Source organism: Phymastichus coffea, unplaced genomic scaffold (assembly GCF_024137745.1).
Source record: "Phymastichus coffea isolate CEN01 unplaced genomic scaffold, Cenicafe_Pcof_1.1 PCOF00111, whole genome shotgun sequence".
NCBI classification, from domain to species: Eukaryota; Metazoa; Arthropoda; class Insecta; order Hymenoptera; family Eulophidae; genus Phymastichus; species Phymastichus coffea.
The window spans coordinates 60,261-86,362 of NW_026706922.1; the positions used below are offsets into that span (position 1 = coordinate 60,261).

Here is a 26,102-nt window from a genome sequence, read left to right on the forward strand (position 1 = left end):
CAAGGCCGCGGCCGGGACGAGGAGCTCGAGGCGGCTCGGCAAAGGCTGCCAGCCGGAACGCGGGCGGCGGCTGCGGCGGCTGCGGCGGCTACGGCGGCGCGCGAGAGCGAGAGAGCAGCGTATCGCGCTCCGCCGAGGTGAGGGAAAGTGCCTTCGGTGCCTTATTATGTCGGCTGGCTCGCGGTGCTCCCGGTATATAAGCCGAGCCGCGGGAAAACTCGAGCCAGTCAAGTGGTCCCACAGCACCACACTTGCGAGCGCGCGCGCGAATCTCGAACGATGAAGTTTAAGGTAAGTGGCATCGGCCCTCGTCCTCGGCCCGTTCTCGAGTGTGACGGCGGAGTGAAACTGACTGCCGCCGCGCGCCGGCAGATGTGTCGATTTCACGTCGAGAGCACTCGCGACGCTGGGGCGCGCCAAGTCCGAACGGAACGGTATCGGATCGCGTGCGCGCGGACGTTAAGCGGCTCGCGATCGCTCGCGATTGCCCGCGGTTTTCTCGCCGGTAATTGACGCGAGCTCGGAGATAGCAGTGCTCCTCGGCGGCGGCAATCTCGCCAGCCGCTTCGCTCGTTTCGCCGCTCGCTCCTCGTCGGCCGACGTCGACTAACGAATTGCTCTCCATTCAAATTGCAGACTTGTCTGGCCCTGGTGGTGGTGGTGGCGCTGGCTGCGCTTGCGCGCGCCGACCAAGAGCCGGCGAAGAAGGTGAAGCGCGGCTACGGCCACGAGTACATCGGCGACGTGCACGAGCACCACGAGCACGTCAAGACCGTGGAAGTCATCAAGAAGGTGCCGGTGCCGGTGGAGCACGTGAAGCACGTCCCGTACACGGTGGAGAAGCACGTCCCGGTGGAGGTCAAAGTGCCGGTCCCGCAGCCCTACACCGTGGAGAAGCACGTGCCCTACCCAGTGAAGGTTTTCGTGAAGGTGCCAGTTCCCGTGCCGCAACCCTACACCGTGGAGAAGAAGATACCGTACGAAGTGAAGGTCCCGGTGGACAAGCCCTACGAAGTGAAGGTCCTCGTGCCGCAGCCCTACACCGTCGAGAAGCACGTCCCGTACGAAGTGAAGGTTCCCGTGCCGCAACCCTACACCGTCGAGAAGCATGTGCCCTACCCGGTGAAGGTGAAGGTGCCGGTGCCCCAGCCCTACACCGTCGAGAAGCACGTGCCCTACGAAGTGAAGGTCCCGGTCGACAAGCCGTACCCGGTCCCAGTGCCCAAACCCTACCCCGTGACGGTCGAGAAGCCTTACCCGGTGACCGTCGAGAAGCACGTGCCCTACGAGGTCAAGGTACCGGTCGACAGGCCCTACCCAGTTCCAGTGGAGAAACCGTACCCCGTGCCCGTCAAGGTCCCGGTGCCCAAGCCCTACTACGTCCACAAAGAGGTGCCCTACGCGGTTGAGAAGCCAGTGCCGTACCCAGTCAAGGTACCAGTCGACAGGCCATACATCGTCGAGAAGGCCGTGCACGTTCCAGTCGAGAAGGAAATCCCAGTGCCCGTCAAGGTGCCCTACCCAGTCCCGGTCCACGTCAAGGAGGAGCACCACCACCTCCACGAGCCCGTCAGCCACGGCTGGCAACCGTCCCACGGTGACTGGGAATAGATCGATCGACTTCGTTTCCGCTAGCCTCCAGTCTCTCGCTAGCTGGTAGGTCAATTATAAGCGAGACGCGAGAACGGTTGGGATCCACCACCACGCGACGCTTCACGGTTCGCGCGCCCGTTGCGACACAGTGCAGCCCCGAAGGATTGCCGGCTGCTTTTGCCCAACCCCGGCAACGATGCCCAAGACTCGTTGTACAGCTCTGCCCCGTCGGCGCTCCGTTGCTAAATCGTCTCTCGGGCTCGCAATTATCAAGCTAAAGTCTGGCGTGCGTTCCTTTACAATCCACAGCTTTTCTAGAGTAGCCGAACCGGTGCACCGTGCAAACGGCGATACGCGATGGTGTGGCGCCAATCGATACGCGAACCCTTCCGCGCGACGTGTAAATAAACAAAGAGGTATGCTCGCTGATGAGTCAACTTTTTTTCTATTATCTCTTTAGTATTGTATTCTTTTTTTTTATATATTTTGCGCGTATCCTTGAGACCTGGGCCTCCAAAGCGAAATAAGCGACGCAACAGCGACTCTCTACCTTGTGCTCTACCTATTGCTTCTCTTTTCCATTCTATTTTCTCTTTCTCGATACACATATACATGTACGGAAATTCGATTTCTTTTTTCTTTGGATACTTGTAAAACTCGCTTGCCACGAGGTCGACATCGCAAACTATAGCCTTCTATTTCGACGAATGTAATCGAGGCGTATAACGTGTAAGCGAACCGAAATTCGCATTCGACGTTATATCATTTTTTTGTACTGTGCAGATTGAATAAAAGAAACCTCACACGAAAACCAAAAGACGAGTGACCGAAAGGTATATGTCTGTGCGATTTCACCCTGCCACCATGCTCTTTAGCAAGTGAAAATTCACGATACATGAGATAGCGATCGAACGCCGCTGCCACAACCCAACCCAACCCAACCTTTCCAGATTCCCGGCAATTAAGAGGCACGCGCCGTGGTTACGCCTCATAAACGGGCCGATAACCTATGCAAGTTTCCAATTTCGTTTGTTTTATTGTTTTACGTCGATCGCGTCTATCGAAGCGGTAAATTGCGTTTGTTTTTCTCGCGCTCAAAGTCATGGCTTCGTCCGACGTCCTTGAGCTTTGGATAAAAAAATGAACGCGATACATCGCGGAAGTAGCGAGGGAAACGAGAAAGAAAAAGGACTGGAATTTCCGCGCCTTTCGCGAATCTTAATCGTTACGAGAGCGCAATTAAGGAGCAGCGCCCCTCCCCGGGCGCCTTTTATCTCGCAGTCGCGATATACGTACGCGCGCTCCCAAGAAAGTCGCGCGCTTTCTCTCGCGCCGCGGCGAGTTTCTAGACTCCGCGGCTTCCACGTTTTGTTCTCATTGGCACTTGTGTGCGTGCGTGTACGCGCGCAACGAACGATCTCGAAGCCGCTCGCCGGCGGGAGCTTTCGCGACGCATACACCACCCGCCGCGGTTACTTAAGCGCTCCGAGCTTTCTAAGGCGACGGAAATGCTACGCGCGCGCGCGTAACCGCGTCTTCCCGTGTTTATCGGGTCAAAATCATTTTCTCCCTTCGCCACGCGCAAATTGAACATTACGATGCCAGCCGGACTTTTGTCAATTTGCTCCGATGATACGTTATTACGCGTTTCTCCGCGACGCGTACGCGCCACGTAACGCGAAAGTGCCATTACTTTTATTTTCGTTTGCCAACCTTATCGTCATGCTGAATTTTTCGATAAAACTGCTTCTTCTCGTAATTAAGGCTCGTGATTTTCATTTGAATCCAGTATTTTTACATAACTCTGGCGATCAGTGCTCGATGTGGTTTTATTTTTTACTCGGCGCATTCCGCGCGTAAACCGAAAATATAAAGTTATAATTTACGAGCTTGTCGGGTCGTTGCCGCGAGTGCGATAAATTCATCTCTTCATATTTTTCCAACTTGTATTTTCTTTGCTCGTTTATTCATTTTCCTCGAATAATTAATCAGTTGCGAATATACGTTACTCTACGTTATTGATACCTTTTGTGAAAGGCTCCAAGACCAATTTCATTCTTTACTTCCTTACTCCTTTACGAATAAAGATAATTGCAGTATATACCACTAACGAGCTTTTATTTTGATAATTGAATAAAAAAAAGAGAAGGGTTTCCAGACTCAATTAATAAATTTGAAAACGCAATTGAAAGTTATTTTTAATGAGTACCGCTGTACAGCGTGCGCCTGTACTTTAATGGATTTTTAATTACGGATTAATTGATAGATTTCTATGGTTTTACAAAATTCAGCTACGATTTCCAACGGAAGGCAAACTACTCATTATGAATCTTTTGAAACTAAATGTAAGTTTTTTTCTGGTCCTTTATGAATTAGCTCCTACTAAGCTTGCTACATCCCAGATCGCCACTAAACAACAAGCACTTTCGAAACTTGGACATTCAACTGCGAAAACAAGTCGGACTTCAACTGTCCAATCGCCATTACGAATTTGTTGTCGGCTACGAGCGCGCGATTTTCGAACCCGCCGGCGAACAAGTCTCGCGTACGTTAATTACGTTAGAATTTCCTCGTAAAGGTGTATGCAATATAGCGGTTATCTAGCGTGAAAGCGAAGGGGGAGGGGGGGGGGGGCGACGAATCCGCCATGCGTGAATTACGACGAGCGCACGGTCTTCCTTCCGTTACCCATCGAGGATACTCCATAACTTCCGCTTTTCGCGCCCGTTGCTTTATGATTTATCGGCGCCCATTATCCACCGCAGCGATCCATTGATTTTCGTGCGGCGAAGCGGAGCTCGGTCCTGACCGAGGGAAGGCAGGAACAGCCAAGAAAAGAAGAAAACGAAATGAAAAGGAGGTGCGTTCGATCGAAAGCGGAACGACGTCGAGAACGGAAGCGCCGACAGGTACAGCGGCCGTGTATAACAAGTAAAAGCGCGTTTCGTCATCGCAATCATCATCGGCCGCGTCTAGCGCGTCATCCGCGCCCGAGCTGGCCGGCGCTGAAATGCGCGTACGTTCGCGCGATCGGCGCGCTTCCGCAAACAAAAGTGCTCTCGCAGCCGTTGCGCAAGCTCGTCAACGCCGTCGGCAGTCGGCCGGAGCGAACGCAAGAATGATTGACTGCCTTCTGCCGCTGCTCAGGAATTTTCTCATGAGCTGCGTATTATGCATTGTTGCTGTGAGCCGCGTGCGCGCACACATGCGCACACACCACTTGCGGAAATCGATCGGCTTGTTTGTTAAGGCTCCACTCTACGGTTCGCTTTGAATGCACTGTTGCTCGCAAGGGAATTATGATGCTTGAGAAGCGCGCTTACTTCGCGAGTATTGCACGTAAGCTCTGTATGCGTGATTTTTCGCAATTTCTTTTCTACTGCACTCTTTATTTCGGTCGGATGTTGGTAATTGTTTTACCGCCGGCAATTGTAGATTCGAAATTCTAACCAATTTCCAAGAGTTTTTTTCTTTGTTGGGCTAATTGCTGGTTCAACCGTGATAACCAGCTTCAATCAAACATCTAACGTTAATCTCTGACCGCGTAGGAAAGTTAAAAATGACAGACCTCAAAGTGTAACAAATCGAAAATACGTACGTACATGGGTACACTTGAATGATAGGTAAATAAGAAATGGCCAATTTGTACGCTGTACGTTTCAAACTAGTGACACTGTCGATAATATCAACGTCATGTCGGCGCAGACAATTTCGAAACTCACAAAGAGAACGGGGGTTGGGTTGGAATTCCGTGACTTTGGTACGCGTTCTGTACACGGTAATGTACGCATTGCGGCTTGGTAATAACTAACTACTATTCAATCTCAAAAATACACATGTCTTCGGCCAATGTCATGCCAATATTTTCCAGTTTGACTAGTAGTTATTACCATAGCGTGCTATATACAGTATAGTCATAGAATCCTAGCGGAGCTGTAAACAAATATTCCGCAAGTGCATTTATACTCGTTCTTCGTAATTGTCAACTAGTTCTGTCGCGATGAATATATATGGAGATCTGAGAAACCGCAAAAAGTTCGCATGGGACGTCCAAATGCACGACCTCGCATTCAAACAAGTCGGTGAGTTTCTAACCTTGTCGGCGTTTACAGCATTCGGTGCAAAGTGGCAGTTAAAAGTATACGCGAGAGGACTGGACCAGAAAGATCGCGATTCCGTGTCGTTGGTTTTACATATGTTGGATTGTGGAAAAACAATCGAAAGGGAATTGGAGACTACTATATTATTCGACTGTAATACGGGTTTGGCACTGGCACCGAGGAACTTCCAAACGAACGATCATCGTCCAGATAGCAACACGTGGGAGTTCAGAAATCTCTGTCGCACTGAAATTTTTATGTCGACTTTCATGCATTACCAGCAGAGCGAGATGTTGAGTATTGAGTGTAATTTCGTAGCGATTGCTCCCATGGCCATTTTAAATCCAATAAACCTCGAGGGCGACGTCGTCTTTTCTATCGGAAACAAGTATATATGCGCTCACAAAATGGTGCTGGCCAATAAGAGCCGGATTTTTGCCACGATATTTCAGTACCAGATGAGAGAAAACGTCAAGAATGTAATAAAGGTTTGCGACGTCGAATACGACATCATGTTGGCAATGATCCATTTTATTTACTCAGGAACTGTCCACAACATTCAAAAAACGATCGCACCTTTGTTGGCTGTCGCTAACAAGTATGAAATAAATGATCTGAAAACCCATTGTGGCGAGTATCTCGCACAAAATCTGTCCGTGGAGAACCTTGACTTGTATCTATCTATGGCGAAATATTACAATATTGAATCGCTCAAAATGAAGGCTGTGGAATTCATAATACGTAATGGAAGTAAAATCATATTTACTTCCAGAATACTATCAATTGTTCAGTCGAATTCCGATGTAATCCTTAACCTTATTCGGAATTTGTCAGAGAGGTATTTACCGTGAAAATCATCCTAATAATTTTCCGCAAAATGCTCTCCGGTTATCTTTTTAAACATATTATTTGACTTTGTTATTTACTTATTTAAATAACTCTTATATCCGTAACATTAAACATTACTCGAAAGAGTATGAATTATCTATTAATAACAAATTTCATTTTCAAAAACAATTGAATTATATTTTCAACGAGTTTTGGCGTTGTCGATGTAACCAGAACCCCGTAATATATCGAATTTAATGGTGATTATATTGTCCAAGTTCTATTTTTCGCAATATACATCTAATTAGTTGTTTGTATGAATATACATGTATTAAATTATATTGACAGATGAATTGTTTCGTTTTATTGTATTTTTCATTATTTGCAATTCCTGGGAAAATCAATACAAAACCAATAAAATTTGAGACGAGTCGTGCTTTCGTTATTGTTTATGTTTGTACGTCATGATCCAGTGTTGATTTCCTGAAATTATTTAAAACGAAGAGAAGCGTTCAAACCGAAATTACGTGTATTCTGACGGATGCAATAGCGGTAGATGCATAATAGCTCTCTCTACAGATATGTACGTTTCAAGTTTTTTCCGCTCTAGTTCGCGGCATGACGTTAATTATATGCAGATTTATCTATGATTCGGCGATTAGGAGAGTTCGCGAATAGTATTGTATTAACAATTACGCTCAAGTGACTCGACCGTCGTAAAATCGACGACCAAGGCAATATTAAAAATGTCAAATATAGAATTGAACATTATAGCTTGGCTTTGTGCGCGCTGGCAAACAATCATCGAGCGAATGAAAGCTCGCCGAAATCTATATATATTAAGCCGGGGGTCACAATAGCTAGACGCCTGCAGGCGAAGTTGCTCTCTGGGTATTAGCGCGACTGCGGATAGCGCGAGCGAGCGAGAGAGTGAGGCGAAGGCAATTATCGCGGAAGCGAAACTTGAACGCGGCGGTAGAGAGCGAGTGTCGGCTGTCTGATACGGGACGAGAGAGAGAGAGAGACGGGTCAGGTCCCTGGGGATTCTCAGCTATACTCGAACGGGATCCCCGAAGCTCTCTCTCTCTCTCCCAGTTAATTACAAAGTCCTTATACCCATTGGCTCCGCCGTAGACGGTCCCTCTCGCTCCCTGCCCTTTGTCACCACTCGCTCGCAATTCACGCTTCTTCGCGCCTTATGCACTTTCGTCCGCGATCCCTTATCGCTTCGATCGCGCGTCGACTCTTTTACGCTCGGACGGCTCGAGCGGGTCTCGGCTCCGAGGCGGACGGGTGTTGCGCGCCGAGGATTGCCAAAGCGCACGCCTGAAAAGCAAAACAAGTTATCAAGTGCTCGCGTTTGATCGCTTTTTCGACCGAGAGCGTGTTTATACCTTCGGCAGGACGATCTCCGCAGCTCTCGTTACGTAAAATCGCACAGTCCCTCTTTGCAAGCCACAACAGGTTCTCGACTTATTATTCAACGGAGGGCTCGCGTGCACTTCGGACTACATGTTGCGTCACGATATCTTGCGCACATAATGCATCGGAGGCTAAAGTGCTCCATGTGAGTAAAAGGACTTGGCGCGCGTTGCCTAATATTGTAAAACTTCCCTGTCTTTCGCTTTCACACCTTAATACGCCTCTCTCTCTCTCTCGCACGTTTGAATTTCAATATACCTACCGCTTTTTTTTGTTTTGTTCTTCTACGTATATATGTAACGCGCACCACGGGGAACGCGGTAGCTTTCTCTTTTTATTTTTTTTTTTTTTTTTTTTTTAAGAAGTCGCAATTATCGCAAAAGTTCGTTTTATTTGTCCTCCGAGAATCATTTAAATGCACAAAGTCTGTTGACCGTGCAATTACAGATACAAGTTTGTTCCTGTAATTGCTAGCGGAGCACCGAGCGCGAGCGCAGTGAGCTGTTTGCAAAACTAGCATTCGAAAGTTTTCTATAATTCACGCGCGTATGCATTTCGGTATCGAGGGAGCAATGGGCTATTAAACATTTAGTTTTCCTCTGTTGAAACGACTCGATCGTCGATTTTCGGCACATGGCTTTCTAATTGATGCGAGCAGAGCGAGAAGGGAGGGGAAGGGGCACAGAATGCAACTTGTCGATAAACTTCAAGGCCTTGGCATGTGTCCTTCGCGATGATATACGAGCCCATGCTTGTCCGTCATTAACGACTCGTAAGATCGTAAAGAAAAACAAGTTTTGGACTCTGGTGATGCGATCGATATTAATTAATGACAAACCGTTGAGGCGATGAAACAAGGAGTTGCACTGCGATAACAATAAGCAGCCGTAATATCCGTTATTAACCTATCAATCAAGCATCAGCCGCGCGCGAAATTTCCCATAATGTCTCTTCTGCGCAGCGAAGCCCTGCAGAAATCCTTTTCCGGGCGATAAAAGCGTCTCCTCCTTCTCTCGCGCGTTTTATCTATTTTAAGCGTCGTCTCCCAATCATCGGGTGTCAGTCCTCTCACTCCCTCGAGAGGGGGAGCTTGCGCGAGGCGACGCTCGTGAAAATGGAATAATCTCGGCAGAGCTGAAAGGCAAGCGGCGAAAATTAATTATTGATTTCGGATACGCCGCGGCTTTTAATCGAATGTGCGGCTGCAACGTCGCGCCCGCACCGAATATTGCCACTCCCCGCGTGAATGCTTTGCTCGGATTCTCGCTCTTATTTTTTTTTTCTTTTTTCTTTTTTCTTTTTTTTCTCTTTTTTTCCTTTTTGTTTTGTTTGGCGAGTCTGAGCCTTTTCATATTCGAGTTTACGGATATGCGGGCGGGAGAACGTACTCGTCTAAGCAATCGATGCGGCCAGATAAGTCTTCAAGTTTAATTTTTTTGAGCTTAGTTAAAAAAATCTTAGTTCAACTATTCATCTGAAATTTTGTTTTTAATTTAAGAACATGTATCTGACCTTAAAATAGCAAAATTCTTATTTTAAGCCCTTTTTATAATTATCTATAGATCTACAGAACAATGAGTAATTTTTGCTACAAGATGTAGTCTCAAATAAATATCACCAAAGAAAAAACGATTTCATTTTTTTAGTACTGTCCAAGTACTGCTGCATATACTCGATACTGTGTTGAATATTACTGTCTTTTTCTCGTTTATCAGTGTCCGATATTTTGTGTTATATATATACACATATAATTTTGTATATACTTTTTTTCGGTTTTCCGGACACCTTAGTCATCTATTCATTAAAGATTATTAAGTTCTAAATTAGATTAACTACGCAAAGGTGAAATTTCATTATCACGAATAAAATATTTTTTGTAACATTCCATCATACATTTCAAAATAATCAAAAATTGTTCGTCCGACGGTACTTGTTATACGTCTTTTCGAACATTTTTTGCGAGTACTGGCTAAATATTAGCTCAGACAGATTTGCCAATTAAATGGGACCGTATTATAAGTGTACTTTTTCGAATGAAACCGCCCTAAGTCGATAAAACCGTTCAGGAAATACGTTGATGCAAACAGTCTTATTTTAAGTTAACAAGAAAAATAAAGTTTCTTTTCTTGAAAGAAACGAACTTACATTGTAAATGCTTTATTTTACTCGTATTTTGTTCTTCTTTTAATTTAACAAACTCTGTCACGAACGAGCAGACATGTGGACACGAGGAAGTACTAAACTTTCATAGATTTTGGCATGAATGAGTAAACTATTGAGTATAGTTTATTAAAAGTATAAATATCAATTGAAACGCGCTTTTTCATGTACGGCTATTTTTGAATTTATTAAAACGTATGTATTTTTTGATAATGATAAAAAATGATAGTTGAAAATATAAGTCATGAATGAAATAACTTATGGTTCGTAAGGTGCTGAAGGAGACTAGGAGCTGTTCAACTTTCGGCGGATACTAATGTCTTGTTAGATGAGCCCGAAATGTTTGATCTAGACCTTAAAGAATCTTCAGAACTTGGTAGACTTTCGATCACCTAAATAAAGTAAATAAAAATGAAGTGTTAGTGAATATGCGAAAATGAAAGATGACAAAGTAGTGAGCTAAAAAAAAAGTAAATGAAAAACGTTAAAATTAATATTCTCAGGCCCAACATATATTAAATAGACATTGGAGAGGATAATATATAAATTCTATATAATATGTAAATGAATATCTATTAAAATTTTATGAAACTCTACAATGATTTTATTATAGTTTTTTCGCTTCCTCTTTCAAAAACTTAATGTAAGAAAATCCTGTATAATCGTGACATTCCCTGCCCAATGGTGAGAAGTAAAATTGATTTGCTGGGTAGAGGGTGACTTGCAGCTTAAGCACATTTAACTGAACTTTTGTTAGATGCACAAATTGATTTTCGATACTTATGCAATGTCCTTAATCACCTCCTGTAATTCTTCTTTTGTAAACATGTGGAATTTTGTCTCCGGAGTCATTGACATCACTTCAATATTTGTGTCATTGAGCTTCTCCTCCATTACTTGCTTTAGAATTTTCAATGCAGCCTTTGTTGCTTCTTTCAGTGTCATCGACTGCAAAGAGAATTGTTAATTAATAACATCATTGTGATTAACATGATCAGTAATTGTAAAAACATAAATATTCTAGACTGTATTATCAATCCACAAAAATGCGTGAAAAATTTCAATTTGTTAGTTCTTTGTCTGAATAAAAGAAAATTTACCTTGTGATAAACTTCTTGAAGTGACTGTTGCGCACCTTCACTTCCAGATCCAATAGCCTTAGCATCATACTGTACAAAAGTTCCTGAAGGATCCATGTGGAATAATTGAGGTCCTTTCTCATCAATGCCAGCAAACAAGAGAGCAACCCCAAATGGTCTGGACATCGCGCTGCCATCATCATCGCTGTCTCCAAACTGAATGGCCAAGTTTGATACAGCTTGAGTTGCAGATTCCACAGTCATTTTCTCATTATAAGTAAACCAATGATTCTGACACTCTACTCTTGCTCTATCAATCATTGTTCTTGAATCTGCCATCAGACCAGATGACACACAACCAATATGCTTATCAATTTCAACAATTTTTTCCACCATTGTCGGCTCCATCAGAAAAGATGTAGTACGTTTCTCTACTGCTAAAACTACACCTTCAGAAGTGCAGATTCCAATAGCAGTCCACCCAAGTTTAATTGCCTCAATGGCATACTCAACTTGGAACAATCTGCCTTCAGGTGAAAATGTATTCACACCACGATCGTATTCTGAGCGGGTTAGGAACATCTATAAATAAAACACCATTACTGTATTTATTAATTTAACTAGTTACATTTATAAATTAATTCAATTAATAAATCATGACTTTCAGGTTATCACAGTATCACTTTAAGATATATTGCTTTTCACAAAGTTAACCTACTTGAAATTTTAATCTACTGAGAAACTATTAAGAATAACATTTTACAAATTATAAATACAAAGATGAAGTAAAGTTTATTTACATTCGACAATGAAAAATCATGTCTCTCATAGGTTAATTTTGAATGACATTGCAGATTTACTGGCAGTTTTATGAGAAAATAGATTAAAAAATTTTGATTTAGAGACACAATTAAACGATAATGTTCAAGATTAAAATTATACCTTGACTAATCTTTGTAACAAAACAGCTACTTCGAAGAAATAAATAACAAGCCACTACTGTCTCTTTACAAACGTAGAATCACGGCTCGGCTATGACAACATGCATATAGTTTTTGTAGCGATGTCGTTCTTTCTATATTCTCTGCCGATATTCTCTTGCAGCGCCGCCGCAGAAATCCTTTCGGTTGAAGGTTGAACTGAACTGTTGAAGTTGAATCGTCGCTGACCGCTGTCATACAGTGGAGTGTTGATATAGTTTGGCAGCACTGTTGTTCATACACTATTAATTTACTGTTAATTTATTTAAATATTACATGTAATTAATTGTGCTATTAGAAACAAACTTAGTTTTTGATGTAACAATAATATACGCCTTATACATGTACAAAGAGCGTCACTTTGACAATGAAGTATATGTATAGATATGTACATTCAAAATTACTGTCACAAGTTTTGTTGGAAACATTAACAATATATAACAAAAAAAACTTTTAGACAGATCAGTTTTATCAGTTAAACTTAAATGGTTCATCATAAATATTAAATTAATAGTATAATCTCTGAAACATATTAAAATTACTATAAATTCATCTTTTCCTCTGTAATATCTATAGTTGTATTATTTTGCGAATAAAGTTTATATCTTTTTTAGAATCTACACAGAAAAAACATCTTGTAAAAAAATATGTTCATCTGAAATTTAGGAAATTTATAGTTTTATAGTTTTAGTACAAATGAAATGATCATAATATAGTATATAATTAATGAGGTGCACAGAATCAGAAAAATGTCCTTATAAAATAAAAATCTTATAAAATAATCATAATATTCGTGAAATCGCATTCTCTAATTAAGATAATCAATTGGCAGCTGCCTGCTCCTTAAACCAAACTGATTTTTTATGTCTTATTCAATTAGTTAAGATAAATAAATATCGTATTTATGCTGTATATTAAAAGTTATTTTTCGAATAGACATACGCCTGCACGAAAATTTTATACACATTCGAACAGCATAGTATATAGGAAATAGAGAATATTATCACTTATCATTTGTGTATTAATTTTTCATTTTTTATTATTTTTAATAATTATTCCAATACCACCGCCTATTATAAAATATTTTTTAAATACAGTGTTAAAATTAATTGTGTAAAACATTTTATCAGCGCAATTACTAAATCTAGCTATGCTAGACAATACATATTTCACATTAATAATCAGTTTCCAAGACGATTTCAAACTTTGGCGTTTGTCCTTGTAAATGGTTATGCGCGATCATCTATATAGATATAGTTTCCATGGTTATGCGCGAGTGTAGGTTGCGTTGCGCTTGCGTTTCGCGAATTCAGTGCCGTTCTTGTGCACCTATCAAATAAAGAAAAGAAGTATAATAACTACTCCTCGCCTTCTCTTGAATCCTCAGTTCTCACCCTTACAAAGAGCATTAAAGATCGAGTAGGCGAACGCATAATTTCCACTCACGTGAGATAAAGTAAGAAGATTTTCGACGTAGTGGAAGGTTTCTTTATTTATGTGAGTAGATGATTTTCTTTATTATAATTGAACCAACTCAAGGATCGGCATATTTTATTATTATTGCAGTGAAGACTGAAGAACACTGCTAAAAGTTAGATATTTTAAAAATGGAGTCAAATGAGAAATTAGTATTATGCATGGAAAAAAAAGACTGGGACACTTTGGTGACTATTTTGAAACCTAAAGACTTTTGTGGTGATATTCCAAGGTAAGATATTGTCTAAAAGTGGAAAAATTTACGTGCTAAACTTGAATTTTTGATTTTTCAGAACTTTTGACGATTTTTACAAACTTCTCAAAGTAGCTGAACTCTTGACTGAAACAAATATTGATCTCCCAGAAAAAATAAAAGCTATACTTCTCAAGTGTGTGGCTAATTCATGTGTCAATGGATTTACAGAAAAAGCATATACTCTGAGTGATGTTGCAGAACAAAGTAACTTTTACAGACAGATATTAAGTAAAGTTTCTGAATGGACTAGCGATGGACCATATCCATTCCACATAAATTTTCCGTATGAAGGTGTTGTAAGATGGGCAATACAAACTATTGTCGATTATTCAGAAGATAATAGAAAATTGAATGAAGAACAGATAGAAGTGTTGCGTTTGAGCTTGCAATTGCTGTGCAATTTTTTCACGTTTGCATTTAATATTGAAAAATCAGCTAATGCAGATCTCTTTATGACATACATTAAAGATAAAAAATTCAAAGATACAATCATGTAAGTACTAAAAAATTTATATTACTTTTTAATTTATGATAACAATTCTTAGAATTTCAACGTATTTTTAGAAAACTTGTTGGTCACGATCGAGCACCAATTGCTAGAGCAGCTTGTGCCTATGTTCACAACATGGTGAGACAAGTATTCAAAGAATTTTATGGATCCATTGACAAGAAGGAGCTGACCTCAGAATTAATAAAATCCATTATATCAGATATTCAAGCAGCATTAGATACAGTTACTTTGTTATTGAAAGAGCCTAGTTACTTAAAAGAAATTTATGAAGAATTGAGTATTGATGACAAGTTATACTTAATTGATATTATTCATCAAGAGGTTCGTGCAGTTGTTTATAATGAAGAGAAAACAAAGGATGTTTATGGATTGCCTATTGAAGCTATAGAATTTTTAGCTGATAAATTCAAAAAGAAAAGTGATTTAATTTTAAAGACAGTGGATACATACTTAAATGGTTTAGAGCCTACAGAAATAACTATTCTGATAGACATTTTGGGTGTATTAACTTCTAATCCAAAACTGGAAGAATCAAAAAAGCTTCAAGAGGATAAAAGTCTTCTTATAAATTGTCTTTGTAAGTTGATTTTTCAATATACTTTTATAATTGAATTTATAATTCTACAATTTACACAATTTATTTATTTACAGATCTCTTGAAAGCAGTTCATATAATTGGAAAAAATTCAAACAATTGTTTTACTCCTCTGCAAAAGCTGAGTGAGCTCACTGTTAGTAACGAAAAAAATTGCTATGATGATGCTGATAACAAAAGTAATCATGTGTGTACTAAAACCATTCAATCCCATCCTGCATTTGGATTTAAAGCAAGTCTTATTCGACTAATTGGCAATTTAGTACATAAGAATGAGAAAAATCAAAACTTTGTATGTATCTCAATCTTCTTTGACATAGAAGATACATTTTCATTAATTTGTAATATTACTTTTTGGTTTTTCAGGTTCGAGAAAACGATGGCATTCCATTGCTTCTTGATTGTTGCAACCTCGATGCGAGAAATCCACGTATCCTTTAAAAAATTCTGTAACAATTCAACTAGCATTTAAAAATTATTAACATCATATATTTTCTTTACATCAAACGTATTTTATAGTGATTATTCAGTGGACAACATTAGCCATCCGCAACTTACTCGAAAACAATCAAGAGAATCAAGACGTCGTTCGTGAGAGTACGAAGCTAGGAGTAGTGGACAGCTCGATTGCACGTGAATTCGGCCTAACCCTTCATGACGAAGGAGATGGGAAAGCAATCGGTATAATGCCTTTGCCTAAAAAGGATTGATGTGACGAAACAGTCAGTCCTCGAATCAATTATGATATCGACATAATTTTAATCCTTAATCAAAAATTGAATGTAAAAATTTGATTACAATACTCATAACGTAAACTGCCAAATTTTAACATCTCTATATTTAGTAATAAGTAGTCACGTACGAATCAATTTTTTAAGGTCTTTTATAAAAGAAGCGCTCTTTCAGTTAGTATGCACGATCACGTAGTCACCTGCCTTACCTTCCGTCTCAGCCTAGAAATCTTCCTCGTTCGGCCGCAGGTAGATGTCTTGTGAGCCGCGAAAAAACTGTCCAAGATATAATGTATTGCATTTTTGTACATTTTGTACGTGCGGTGAAAAAACGAAAATCGTCCAATCATTATGTATTACCGCTATGTTAATCCCGTAAATAAACGTGAAATAATAATGTATTCAAGCAAAAAAAAAAAAAAACAACAAAAAAATACTTTGATTGTAATCACAAAAGATCGACAATCGTCCTTTTATGAAGATCGATCAGCGTAAGATGTGTTTTGATCAGACGTACAGTAGTCGTCTTTTGTATAACAAAGGCGAAAATAAAGTAGCTTGTCTCAATCGCGATGCGGCACAATTTACTTGCAATCCGATATGCCATTAAGGCATCAACGAGATCTTTCTTCGACGCTGCCTTATTTTACAGAGCTGCTGCTGCTTGCTGTCCAAAGGGACGAGTTCGCGTATAGATCATCCGATCGAAGGCAATCGTGTTCTCAAGTTTCGCTCGATCGACAAACGTGTTTTACGCACTCTCTTTCTGTCTCTGTCCGCTGCACGAGACGAATCGTTTTTGCATTATCCTTTTGTTTTTCTTCCAAAAGCCAAATACAGAATTACGCGACAACCCTACTCGGTCGCTTATAATCACATTGGGTTTATTTCATTTTACTTATAGGTGTGTATGCGTGTGTCTGAGGAAAAAGTGTATTCAATTAAAACGTCGGCTTATAGCTGTTCTACAATGTTTGTTGCTCGATTTTCCATCTCTCTCTCTCTCTCCGCGTATATAATCCAAATCACTTTTTGTTTTTACGTCTGCGCGTCATTCGGCATTGCCAGCATTTATTTTTCTCCACGGCGATTGCTACCTGGTGCCCGTAATTTTTTATGATTTATTTTTAGACGAGCAATATATTATGTACCTCGTAATCGGCTGTACGGACACTCTCTACGGTTATTATTTCCTTTTTGTTAGCGCTTGTTTGCGTCAAGATACATCATTGGATACATAACTTATTCCAATTTAGCGGTACAGCGCGTATATCTTTCATTCCCGTTGCTTTTTTTCTCGAATAACTTTAAAATTCACGATTACTATACCGCGGAAAGCTTTTAAAAAACGTATCGCTCAAGTGCCGTGAAATCATTTTTCAGACACATTAACGGTCGAAAAGAAAATTAGGCATAATCATTCTGAATGGAGGCAGGTTTTTATTGAAATTACACGTGTATATCCGCTAGTAGGCCTCGGCTGTTTTTCCAGATCAATTCAAGAATTTGTCAATTCCAGTAGTAGAGCTGAACGTCAACTCAGCCGCGAAAAATGTCACGGCTGATCAAAGTCAACGTAGTGGAACACATGATTTATCGTGTCGCGTGCGTCGCGTGCACTTTTCCCGAAAAGGCGCTAGAGCCCATACGCCCCTTTTGTCATTACAGATCGGTGGCAGCGATCACGGCATAGAATACGATTTCAAAATTCAGCTGATAAGTAGTAATGTCTCGTCGGCGTCGATAAGCTTGCGCTGCGGTTATGATCGGTTAATGGCTTTCGGGCGATACTCTCGCGCGGCGCTTTAAATAAGGTCCAGGCGCGTGCATAAAGTGCTTGTCTACACGGCATCGCGCGATAATGCCTTAATCGAAAGTCTAATTTACTCCGCTACGTCGGTAAACCACATCGCGCCTTTTTTCGGCTTCCGCGCGAGCCGCGATCAATTAAATTCTTCCTCTTCCAATCGCTCGGAAATTTCCATCCGATTATCATAATCAAACACATTTAGTCACGGTATTCGTCGTTAAATGCATTTTAACGTGAAACGATAAAGCGCTCGGAGATGATTCTCCATCTTGGAAAGAATGCAAAATGAAAATCAGTTAATTCTATAAACTTCAATACTAGACAGGTAGGCAATGATGAGCAGTATAGGACAGACGATGGACAAAAGACTAAACTAAATATCGATATGAGCCGTGAAACTCAACTGACGAAGATGGAAGTCATCTGTCGAGTAAAAAATGAAGAAAAAAAAACGAGCGTTAGCGCCACGTGGTGAGCAAGTAAATGTGATGCGAGTCACTCGATGCCAACGCTTTGCCAACCAATTCGAACGAGACGATTGTGCGTACGAAGCGTAAAGCTAGTGCAGCGCTCGGCGGCGTCACGGGCATGTAACTCACGATCTCCAATCGAGCGTGTCCGAAGTAGTAGTCGCGCGGCCTATCTCGATAATGTACTCCGCCGAGCGGCGATTTTTGCGCGTGCTCCTTTTTCCTTTTCCTTCCACGACGGCCACTTATTTATTCATTGTGAACGGCTGTCTTGTAGACAGCGATAATTACGATTATTACACGGCTCTCCTTTCCCGACTGGAAAATCCAGCGGCTCTGAGTTACCGATATTAACACGTTCTGACTGAGTTACCAATTGGCCGATATCGGATGAGAGTGTAAAGTGTGATATTAACGCGTATTATTTGGCGCGCAGCGGAGGGGCAGGGACGACGGTGTGAACCGGCCGGTTGATTAACGCGAAATTTATCTGCTAATTACGATTGCTGATTAATCGCGACCCGCATGATGGGCGTGCACAAGATCGCGCAAGATCGCTAAATGCTCGCGGAGTATCATCATCGCGCTCTCTGGGAAATTTCGAGAGATGAATGATAATGCGCCTCCAAACCGGATTTTTCATTGGCTGCGCGCTCGATCATCGATATATGATTTCTCAGATTTTTCAGAAAATTCAAATCGGTCAATCTTTTCTTTTTTCAAACGAAATATTAGCACTTGAAAGAATATATGACAGGTATTTCGATTATATAAATCAAAAATTACATAGAAGATACCATGCCATCAATAACGATGTGAATGTAAAAAAACATTTCATTCGCACTTCGATGTCAATTGAAGATATCACTTCGATAGTTCTCAACACATGGAAAATGACAACATTTTTTTCAGCACAATCATTAAAAATAATGTAAATACTGGGATTGTATCGTCCAGTGCTATTTGTAGTACAAATTTTTTTAACGATTTTGTTGAATTCGGTTATTGCGGTTGCTTACCCATAATTGACAGGGGAAGTTATTTTCGTTGTATTATACGATTAGAATAGAGTTCAATGATATATTTTTCCCAATAACTCGTTGTCATGGTAATGTTTAATTATTATTTTAATTATTCGGATTTCACTGTTGCTAATTGTGAGAATCGATTTACCTTCTAAATAACATCTTAATTATGAATTAAATCTAGTTTGCTTATTTATCAATTAAGCGAAACCCTTGCGTTTTTACGATTGAATAATTATAGTTGCAATTTATTTCAATGTTTCAAGTTATTTTAATAGAAAACAATTTTACGTATGCATAAATCACAAAACTTATGCAGATATTTCACTACTTTACATAATTGTAGGTCTATCTCATGCGTGTAATATCGCGTTATTTCTCATAAATTTGAAATTCACTTATCACCGTCAAATTCCATTAGGCATACAGGCATTTAAATGTTTCTCTCTTTCTTCCTCGACAACGCGCAACGGATGATATTTTCATCGACTTGCTTATGCAACGGCACTGAAAAATAAGCAACATCGAAGGTGAATCCCAAATGTATACGTCTACACTCGATGGTGCACCGGTATGAAGTTATGAATGAAATTCCGAAAGTTTCGTTCAGCGCAGGGTCTCTTTCGTAAAAAAAATTGATTAAAAAGCCAATTAAGCTGTCACAAGGTTGTGACCCCCCGCCGACGAAGTTTCCACTGATAAATCCATAAATCCCGAACGTCGCTCGCTGGCGCTCGTTAAGAATGCCCACCAATAAGAAAAAAAAAATAAAGATACAGACTCGGAGCAACGTCGCTTTGGAAAAATCACTGTTTCGAGCGGCGCGTATCCACGATTAATAGCGCGGCTGCTCTCGCGCGCTCTCTCGCCGTTAAAATTTCGCTCTCGTAATTACATAGCCACGAATATATCGTCTCGCGGGCGGGAGGGAAACGCGGTGATTGCACCGATGGCATCGCGTGAACTTGGCCGCGCGAGTGCCAATTACATAATCGTTTAGCCGAAAAATCGGCCTCCGCCCGTAGTTGCGATCGCACGCAAAGCGCGCCGTATAAATATATCCACCTGCTTCAACCGCGCATTGTTAAAAAAAGAAACCTGCTCCCTCTCTCTCTCTCTCTCTCTCTCCGAAGATTAGATTGGCCGTGCGCGGCGACATTATGCACGCGCCACGCGGAAAGAATCTAGATTTACCTACGCGAGGAATGCCAGATAAGCGCGTTATACTACGAGACGAGATTTTTCGTTATCTCGTTATACCATCCGGTCTCTCTCTCTCTCTCTCTCTCTCTCTCTCTCCGCGCGCGTGTCTGTGTATTTTGCTACTACGCAAGCTACGTCGCGGACATGCTCCTGATGGCAGTTGGGCCGGCGACATGTCATGAAGAGCAACCGCCTCCTGCTTTACTGGTGAGTGTATCTCTTTCGCGTACTCGTGCTCGCTCCATTTAGTTTTTTTTTTTAAAGACCGCGTCTGCTCTCTTTTTTCGCGAGACGCGAGAGCCCTTCGTAGCGCTGTGTAATAACTTACTCGGTGCGTCCGTAATTGCAGGGCAATTAAAATCCGTCTCGCGCGCGCGCGCGCGCGCGCCCAGTGGATGTGGGCCAAAATCGTAATTAATGCCGCGCGTATCGGAGAGTAATAAAGCCCAGCTTTCGACGTTTATATCGCGCGGTTTTGTGATTTAAATTCTATAAGCCGCGCAGGCTCGACTTTTTCCTTTTCGGCAGGATCCCGGCCCAACCAATTTACAGCCTTAGGCCAATCAGACACTGCACTCGTTATACACACATGCACGCCGCGCGGCGCGTTGTTTAACAATCGCCTCTGCCTCGCGCTCGCCTATACGCTTTATTGTCCCCCATGATTTATGAAATATTAAGCGACGACACGCTCTAACGAGGATCTCTCGCGACGCCGAGAGAATAGACACTCGCATACAAAAGCTGCGCACTGCGCGCGCCCGTGATTGATGCTTCTCCACGCGAAATTGAAATTAATTCGACGCGTCCGACATCGCCCCGAAAAAGAAGTGCCTGCGCGCGCGGAGCCCTTTAATTATCCTCCGAGAGACCGCGACGCTCGCGAGAAAAAAAAAAAAAAAAAAAAAGAGAGATTCCAACGTGATGTTACGTGGGGAGGGCTTTTGCGAAAATTACAGCCGAAACTTCTCTGCGTGCCTTGAAAGCACGACCACCGATTGACTCTTTACTCGCGGCGACGGCCAAATTTTAACTTCGCGCGCTCGCCCCAGAACCAGAGAGGTTGCGTTTTAACGTGCGTGTGGTCCATTTATTTGCCAAATTCATCGCTCAACCTTTTCTTTTTCAGTTTCGAGTTAAAGCGATTTATATTAAATTACACGGGGGTAATACGATCGCTTTCCTCTTTCTTTTAGACGATTCACCTGTGCTGCGTAATAAGCTATCTTATCGTTGCGAAGATATCGTCTTATTTTTAGGATCTTGCTGCGTTATTTATTTTTTTTTCGGGTCACGAGCGTTGCGCGAAATTTCTTCTTTTTTTCTCTTTTTGTTTTCAACGGAATCGAGACGCGACAAAAATATTCCACGAAGCAGGCCCGAAATCCTTCCGCAAGGAACGATCGAACGCGAAGAAAATTGGAGTAAACGTCCGAGCAAAAAGGGAATTGTTCATTCGGCCGCTCCACATTCTCGCGTGCAGAAAGCGTGCACGTGCACTCGGAGCGAAAAGAAGTGATACACAAGTCACACGCGTGAGCTACGAGAGAGAGAGAGAGAGCAGTTAAAAAGTTTCTCCGTGATCGTGGCAGCAGCGTCGCGCACTCGCGAATTGCGCTCGCGCGGCGGGCGAAAACGGTTCCGCCCATTTCGCTCGCGTGTTTCTCTCGCGCGCTCGGTGTGCGCGTATCCCCCTACGGTCGAGAAAAACGTTTTTAAAGGCGGGTCTTTATTCTCTGTCTCTTTTGCATACCTTTGCTTTGCGAGCTCGAAAAAAAAAAAAAAAAAAAAAAAACAAATTCTTTTTCGGAAGGCTAATAAACCTGTGAGAGGGAAAAAATCGAATCCACGCAGGCTTCGTAGAAGATTCAATTCACCCTCCGCGCGCTCGAGTCTCATCCTCAACACGGCTATTAGAGCGAAACTTTCTTTCTCTCACTCTCACTGGCGACACATATGTTTTTATTAGCAGTTTGTATTTCGAGCAGATGTTATGCCACACAATACCCCGGCGACATCTCATTGTCGAGGACTTTTTCTCCTCGAGGGTAGCAACACGCGTGCGCGCGCGCGCGTCGCTCTCGATTTTCGTCCCAAAAGGGAAAAAAAGCAGCGGGACGAAGTATCCTGTTTTTCCTTGTGAATGGATATCAACGATGGCCTCGTGAATGAATGGATGCCTAACGTAGTGGGAGGATACATATGCGTATTCATTTATGTAGCCGCAGACGCGTTTACGCGCGGCGCGCGCGTGTCCATTATCGAGCAGCAGCCTCCCCGTCGATGCGCCTTTGATGGTTCTATTAGCTTTTGAAAAGGACGCGTAATTCATGTTTAGGTGGTTTGCAGTAGCTCGTATCCACCACCACCGGCTAATCTGCTATGCGTCCGAACAAGCAAATGTAATTTTGGAGCTGCGACGACGAGAAATATCCACTGGTTTGGTTTTTTTTTCATTCTGCGTGCGGGCAAATGACGTCGTCGGTCTCGTAAAAATTCAACGTTACGTTGTTTGTGGTTCACCGAATGGGCCATCGCATCATCCCCATTCAAAATAAATGTCATCATTTTATTTGTTCTGGTTTTACAAGGTGCCTGTACATTGTGAGGGAAAGGGGCACATAAAACTTACCCCCCTTGTTTTGCAGCCCTCGACAAGGGCATAAAAACAGGTCATAAAAAAGTGAAATATGCTTCCCTTACTATGTACTCGATCCACTCGTGACCTTGATCCTAATCGAAAAAACGTTAACCGCGCGGTTCATCAAGTCGTACGAGTTAACGTATTTATTTGGCAGTAAAAGTGGCACTCGACATGGAGAGAGTGACCATGCGCGTATTCGGAGGTCCTCGTGTTGAAGGGCTACTTTGTGACAATGGGCGCACAATAGATGGCGCGCGTCGAGGGCCTTTTTACGTCGTGTTACCTGCTGCCGCGACAACGAGGCATACACATGAAAGAGAGCGGTTACGCAACATCCTCCGATTTTCATTGTCCGGCGTCGTCACGAATTATACATTCGTTTCAATTTATGACGCCGTATGATTTACATTCCTCTCGCGCACTCTCCGGTTTCGAGATCCTATACGTCGACAAAAGGTCGACCTCTCTCTCTCTCTCTCTCTCCCTCTATTCTGTTTTATGAGAGAGTCTGCGCGTGTACACGCTACGTACGTGAGAGACTGCAAAAATTGCCGAATATAAATTTATACTGATGGATGGGCTATTTGATTATGGCAGCGGCTCGCGAACAAAGACGCCTCCTTTTATTTACGAGCTTTATTCAAAAATGCACAGTTAGGTCGCTGCTACCTGCAAGGAGATTTCCGTTTTTTCTTCACGGCGGCACAAGCAAGTGCCAACGTTTTATGGTAACGACGGTCACGTTACCGCAAAATATTTTCATTGTACGCGTTGATTATTCCAGATTAATTGATTCGATTTTCCTCGGCTGTCATTACAACGGAAGCGAGCACAATCCAATGACATTTGCTCTCATTTTGCAATTAACGGCGTTGTTTTGTAACGTTCAGTAGTAACATTCGTGCAGCCGTACGTCGCTCCGAAGTATTTATGTCCTAACAATGCCGAGTCTCGCTACATTCTTTTATCAGCATATACTCGTTATTTTCTCGCGCATATGCACGCTAACGGAAAGCTTTTAACAAACGCGTGCAGGCAGCGGTTCCCAACAATCTTATCTCCGGCACTTCGAAAAAGAAGGAAAAATTGAAAAGAAGCATGTACGCGCATAAAAAATCAGCGTATACAGGGGGAGGGGGCAGCAGCGTCGGCGGCGCGCGCCCGTCTCTCACTGCACTCGCGCGGTCAGCGAGACATGATTCCTGTCGTTTGTCTCCAGTTCGTTCCGACTCGTCGAAAGCGAAGCGCTGCCTATTGTCCTCCCCAATGTTCCTTTCTCTCTCGGTCCGGCTGCGCTCTCTTTTTTCCCTCCCTTCGTACGTATCGCACGTACGTGCATAACGAACCTCAAATCTATATAACGATACGCCAACGTTTCACGCGATTGCTCTACTCGCCGTCATTTTGCTTTGTTTCATTTTATTTTATTTTACATGTTTTCCGGATAATTGGGTCGCGAAAGTTGAACTTCCGGGATGCGTGGGAAAATTTCGTTGAGACGCGTCGCCTCGACGATAAACGATACACTCGTTGCGCTCCGAGGAGAAGAGAAAATCGCCGGCCAGTTCGCGTCGGCGAAACGAATCTCGAGGATGCGCCGATCAATCTGCGCGTGCAAACAATACGCCCCGAAAGCCTCTCTATCGCGCAAGCACAACAAATCGGCGCTGACATTTCGGTCGATAAGCAAAACGACGCGCAGGAAGTAGAGACGCGATGGATCGGTATCTACGGTGAGTGGCCAGGTTTTAGCGGCGCTCGTTTGACGGCGGACAAAAGCTCGGCTTTCATTCCGGCCACAATGGCGCGCACGGCGAATCGATTAATTAACCAGCGAGTAAAGTGGCCGTGACGCTTCGAAGGAAAACGAGGGAAAAAAAGCACGGACTGCCCTCTTCGATGTCAGCGCGCAACGAGTTGAGTCGCTGCAGGTGCTGACGAAAAGCCGCGAACGTGCATGCGTTTGGTTGCAGCTACGCGTATACGCGTTCGCAGTGAGAAGCAGCGGAAAAGAGAGAGAGAAAAAAAGTCGAGCGAAAGAATGAAAAGAGAGCGTGAGAGAGAGAGAGAGAGAGAGAGAGAGAGAGAGAGAGAGAGAGGAGTAGGGTAAAAAAAAAGAAAGGCAGGAGCAGAGAGCGCGAGAAGAGAAGGAGAGAGAGAGAGAGAGAGAGAGAGAGAGAGAGAGGATCGTAGAGGTAACATCGTAGAGAGGCTGTGGGACCCGATCCCAAAGCAAAAGGTATAGCCGCGGCGAGGCGAGCGAGCAGGAGAGCGCACGCAGCGGCAGCGGCGGTGGCGAGCTAGCAGTCCATCGCGGGCCTTCGTCTCGCGCGCACGCACGCACACACGCACGCACGCACGCACGCACGCACGCACGCAGGCGCGTATCGGGGTGCAGGCACGGCGAGCACTGGTGCGTGGTCCTGGCAGTGGCGATCAGGTGCGCGGGTGCAGAGTGCGCGACAGAGTGCTATGCGGACGTCGGGCGACAAGGCCGACGCGGGAGCACAGCGATAGAGCGAGACGAGGCCGCGGCGACGGCGGCGATGATCACCTAGGGACGCCGGCAGCCAGGCTCACCGACATGCGAAAGCAGGAGGAGGCCGCGGCGGGCGAGCGACTGTGATATGCAAAAGAGAGATGCGTCGCGGCGACATCGCGCTTGCCGCGATTGCTGCCCTCCTCGTACTCGGCCAGTTGCAACCAAGGTACGTCGCGCGACACGCGCAAGCCTCTCGACGCGCGCACGTGCCGTCCTAACGATGCCGGCTGTTAGCTGCTTGATTGACGCCTCGTGCGTGATCTCGCCGTGATCGCGGAAATTTGGCCGAACGACAGTCGGGGACCCTCGACTCGTGCCTGCCGTTCGCCAGGCGCCGCCGGCAGCGAGACGCACCTGTGCTGCGGGCGCGCGCCCCAAAGCCCAGCTCGTAAATCCTTTCTGTCTGTCTGTCTGTCTCTCTCTCTTTCTCTCTCTCTCTCTCTCTCTCTTTCTCTCTGATCGATCCTCGATCTCCTTTTTCCTCGGGCCGACAGTCTGTCGCATTACGAGCCGAGCGTCCATTAAAGTCGCGTAAATTAAAAGGATGCGCGCTCTGCAACAATCAATTGCGCAGATACGGGGGCATTACACGAAGCATCGGCGCGGTTAAATTGCCGGGACTGTGCGCGCGCGTGAGCGGCCTCCCGCAGTGGCTCGGCTGGCCAGGTAGCGTCTTC

General features: G+C 43.4%; 4 protein-coding genes across 6 annotated transcripts in view; 3 read left to right on the forward strand and 1 right to left on the reverse strand.

The window, feature by feature from the left end:
* The first annotated feature begins 246 nt into the window (after window positions 1-246).
* LOC131670518 (tetra-peptide repeat homeobox protein 1) lies at window positions 247-1,878 on the forward strand. Its single transcript, XM_058946179.1, has 3 exons — window positions 247-291; window positions 637-1,362; window positions 1,393-1,878. Exons 1-3 carry the CDS (start codon window positions 280-282, stop codon window positions 1,609-1,611), a joined length of 957 nt encoding a protein of 318 aa, XP_058802162.1. The 5' UTR covers window positions 247-279; the 3' UTR covers window positions 1,612-1,878.
* Window positions 1,879-10,220: 8,342 nt separating this feature from the next.
* LOC131670536 (proteasome subunit alpha type-5) lies at window positions 10,221-12,277 on the reverse strand. The gene is made up of 4 exons (XM_058946209.1): window positions 12,125-12,277; window positions 11,204-11,764; window positions 10,905-11,051; window positions 10,221-10,495 (listed from the first exon to the last, which is right to left on the reverse strand). Exons 2-4 carry the CDS (start codon window positions 11,762-11,764, stop codon window positions 10,400-10,402), a joined length of 804 nt encoding a protein of 267 aa, XP_058802192.1. The 5' UTR covers window positions 12,125-12,277; the 3' UTR covers window positions 10,221-10,399.
* A 1,198-nt stretch (window positions 12,278-13,475) lies between these two features.
* On the forward strand, window positions 13,476-16,289 carry LOC131670546 (uncharacterized). The gene is made up of 7 exons (XM_058946223.1): window positions 13,476-13,659; window positions 13,729-13,870; window positions 13,932-14,387; window positions 14,459-14,982; window positions 15,057-15,292; window positions 15,367-15,430; window positions 15,520-16,289. Exons 2-7 carry the CDS (start codon window positions 13,770-13,772, stop codon window positions 15,708-15,710), a joined length of 1,572 nt encoding a protein of 523 aa, XP_058802206.1. The 5' UTR covers window positions 13,476-13,659; window positions 13,729-13,769; the 3' UTR covers window positions 15,711-16,289.
* A 4,136-nt stretch (window positions 16,290-20,425) lies between these two features.
* LOC131670537 (protein Wnt-7b) overlaps window positions 20,426-26,102 on the forward strand; it is a 28,184-nt gene continuing 22,507 nt past the window's right edge. The window contains exon 1 of one of the 3 annotated variants that reach the window (XM_058946213.1): window positions 20,426-20,446. Coding sequence is in view for 2 of the 3 variants with exons in the window: in XM_058946211.1 (XP_058802194.1) it covers window positions 25,524-25,591 (68 nt within the window). In the remaining variant the exon portion in view is untranslated. Of the gene's footprint in view, window positions 20,447-25,313; window positions 25,592-26,102 lie in introns of those variants that run through there. The other 2 variants (XM_058946211.1, XM_058946210.1) reach the window with 2 other exon arrangements.

Bases quoted from the DNA above. Each gene is read 5' to 3' on its own strand.
- LOC131670546 (XM_058946223.1), top strand. From the start codon at position 13,770: ATGGAGTCAAATGAGAAATTAGTATTATGCATGGAAAAAAAAGACTGG. The intron at 13,871-13,931 runs GTAAGATATTGT...TTGATTTTTCAG, and splicing joins TTTTGTGGTGATATTCCAAG to AACTTTTGACGATTTTTACA. The intron at 14,983-15,056 runs GTAAGTTGATTT...ATTTATTTACAG, and splicing joins TCTTCTTATAAATTGTCTTT to ATCTCTTGAAAGCAGTTCAT.
- LOC131670536 (XM_058946209.1), bottom strand. From the start codon at position 11,764: ATGTTCCTAACCCGCTCAGAATACGATCGTGGTGTGAATACATTTTCA. The intron at 11,052-11,203 runs GTAAATTTTCTT...TTCTCTTTGCAG, and splicing joins TTCAAGAAGTTTATCACAAG to TCGATGACACTGAAAGAAGC. The intron at 10,496-10,904 runs GTGATTAAGGAC...TACTTTATTTAG, and splicing joins CAAAAGAAGAATTACAGGAG to GTGATCGAAAGTCTACCAAG.
- LOC131670518 (XM_058946179.1), top strand. The intron at 1,363-1,392 runs GTGCCCAAGCCC...GTCCACAAAGAG, and splicing joins CCGTGCCCGTCAAGGTCCCG to GTGCCCTACGCGGTTGAGAA.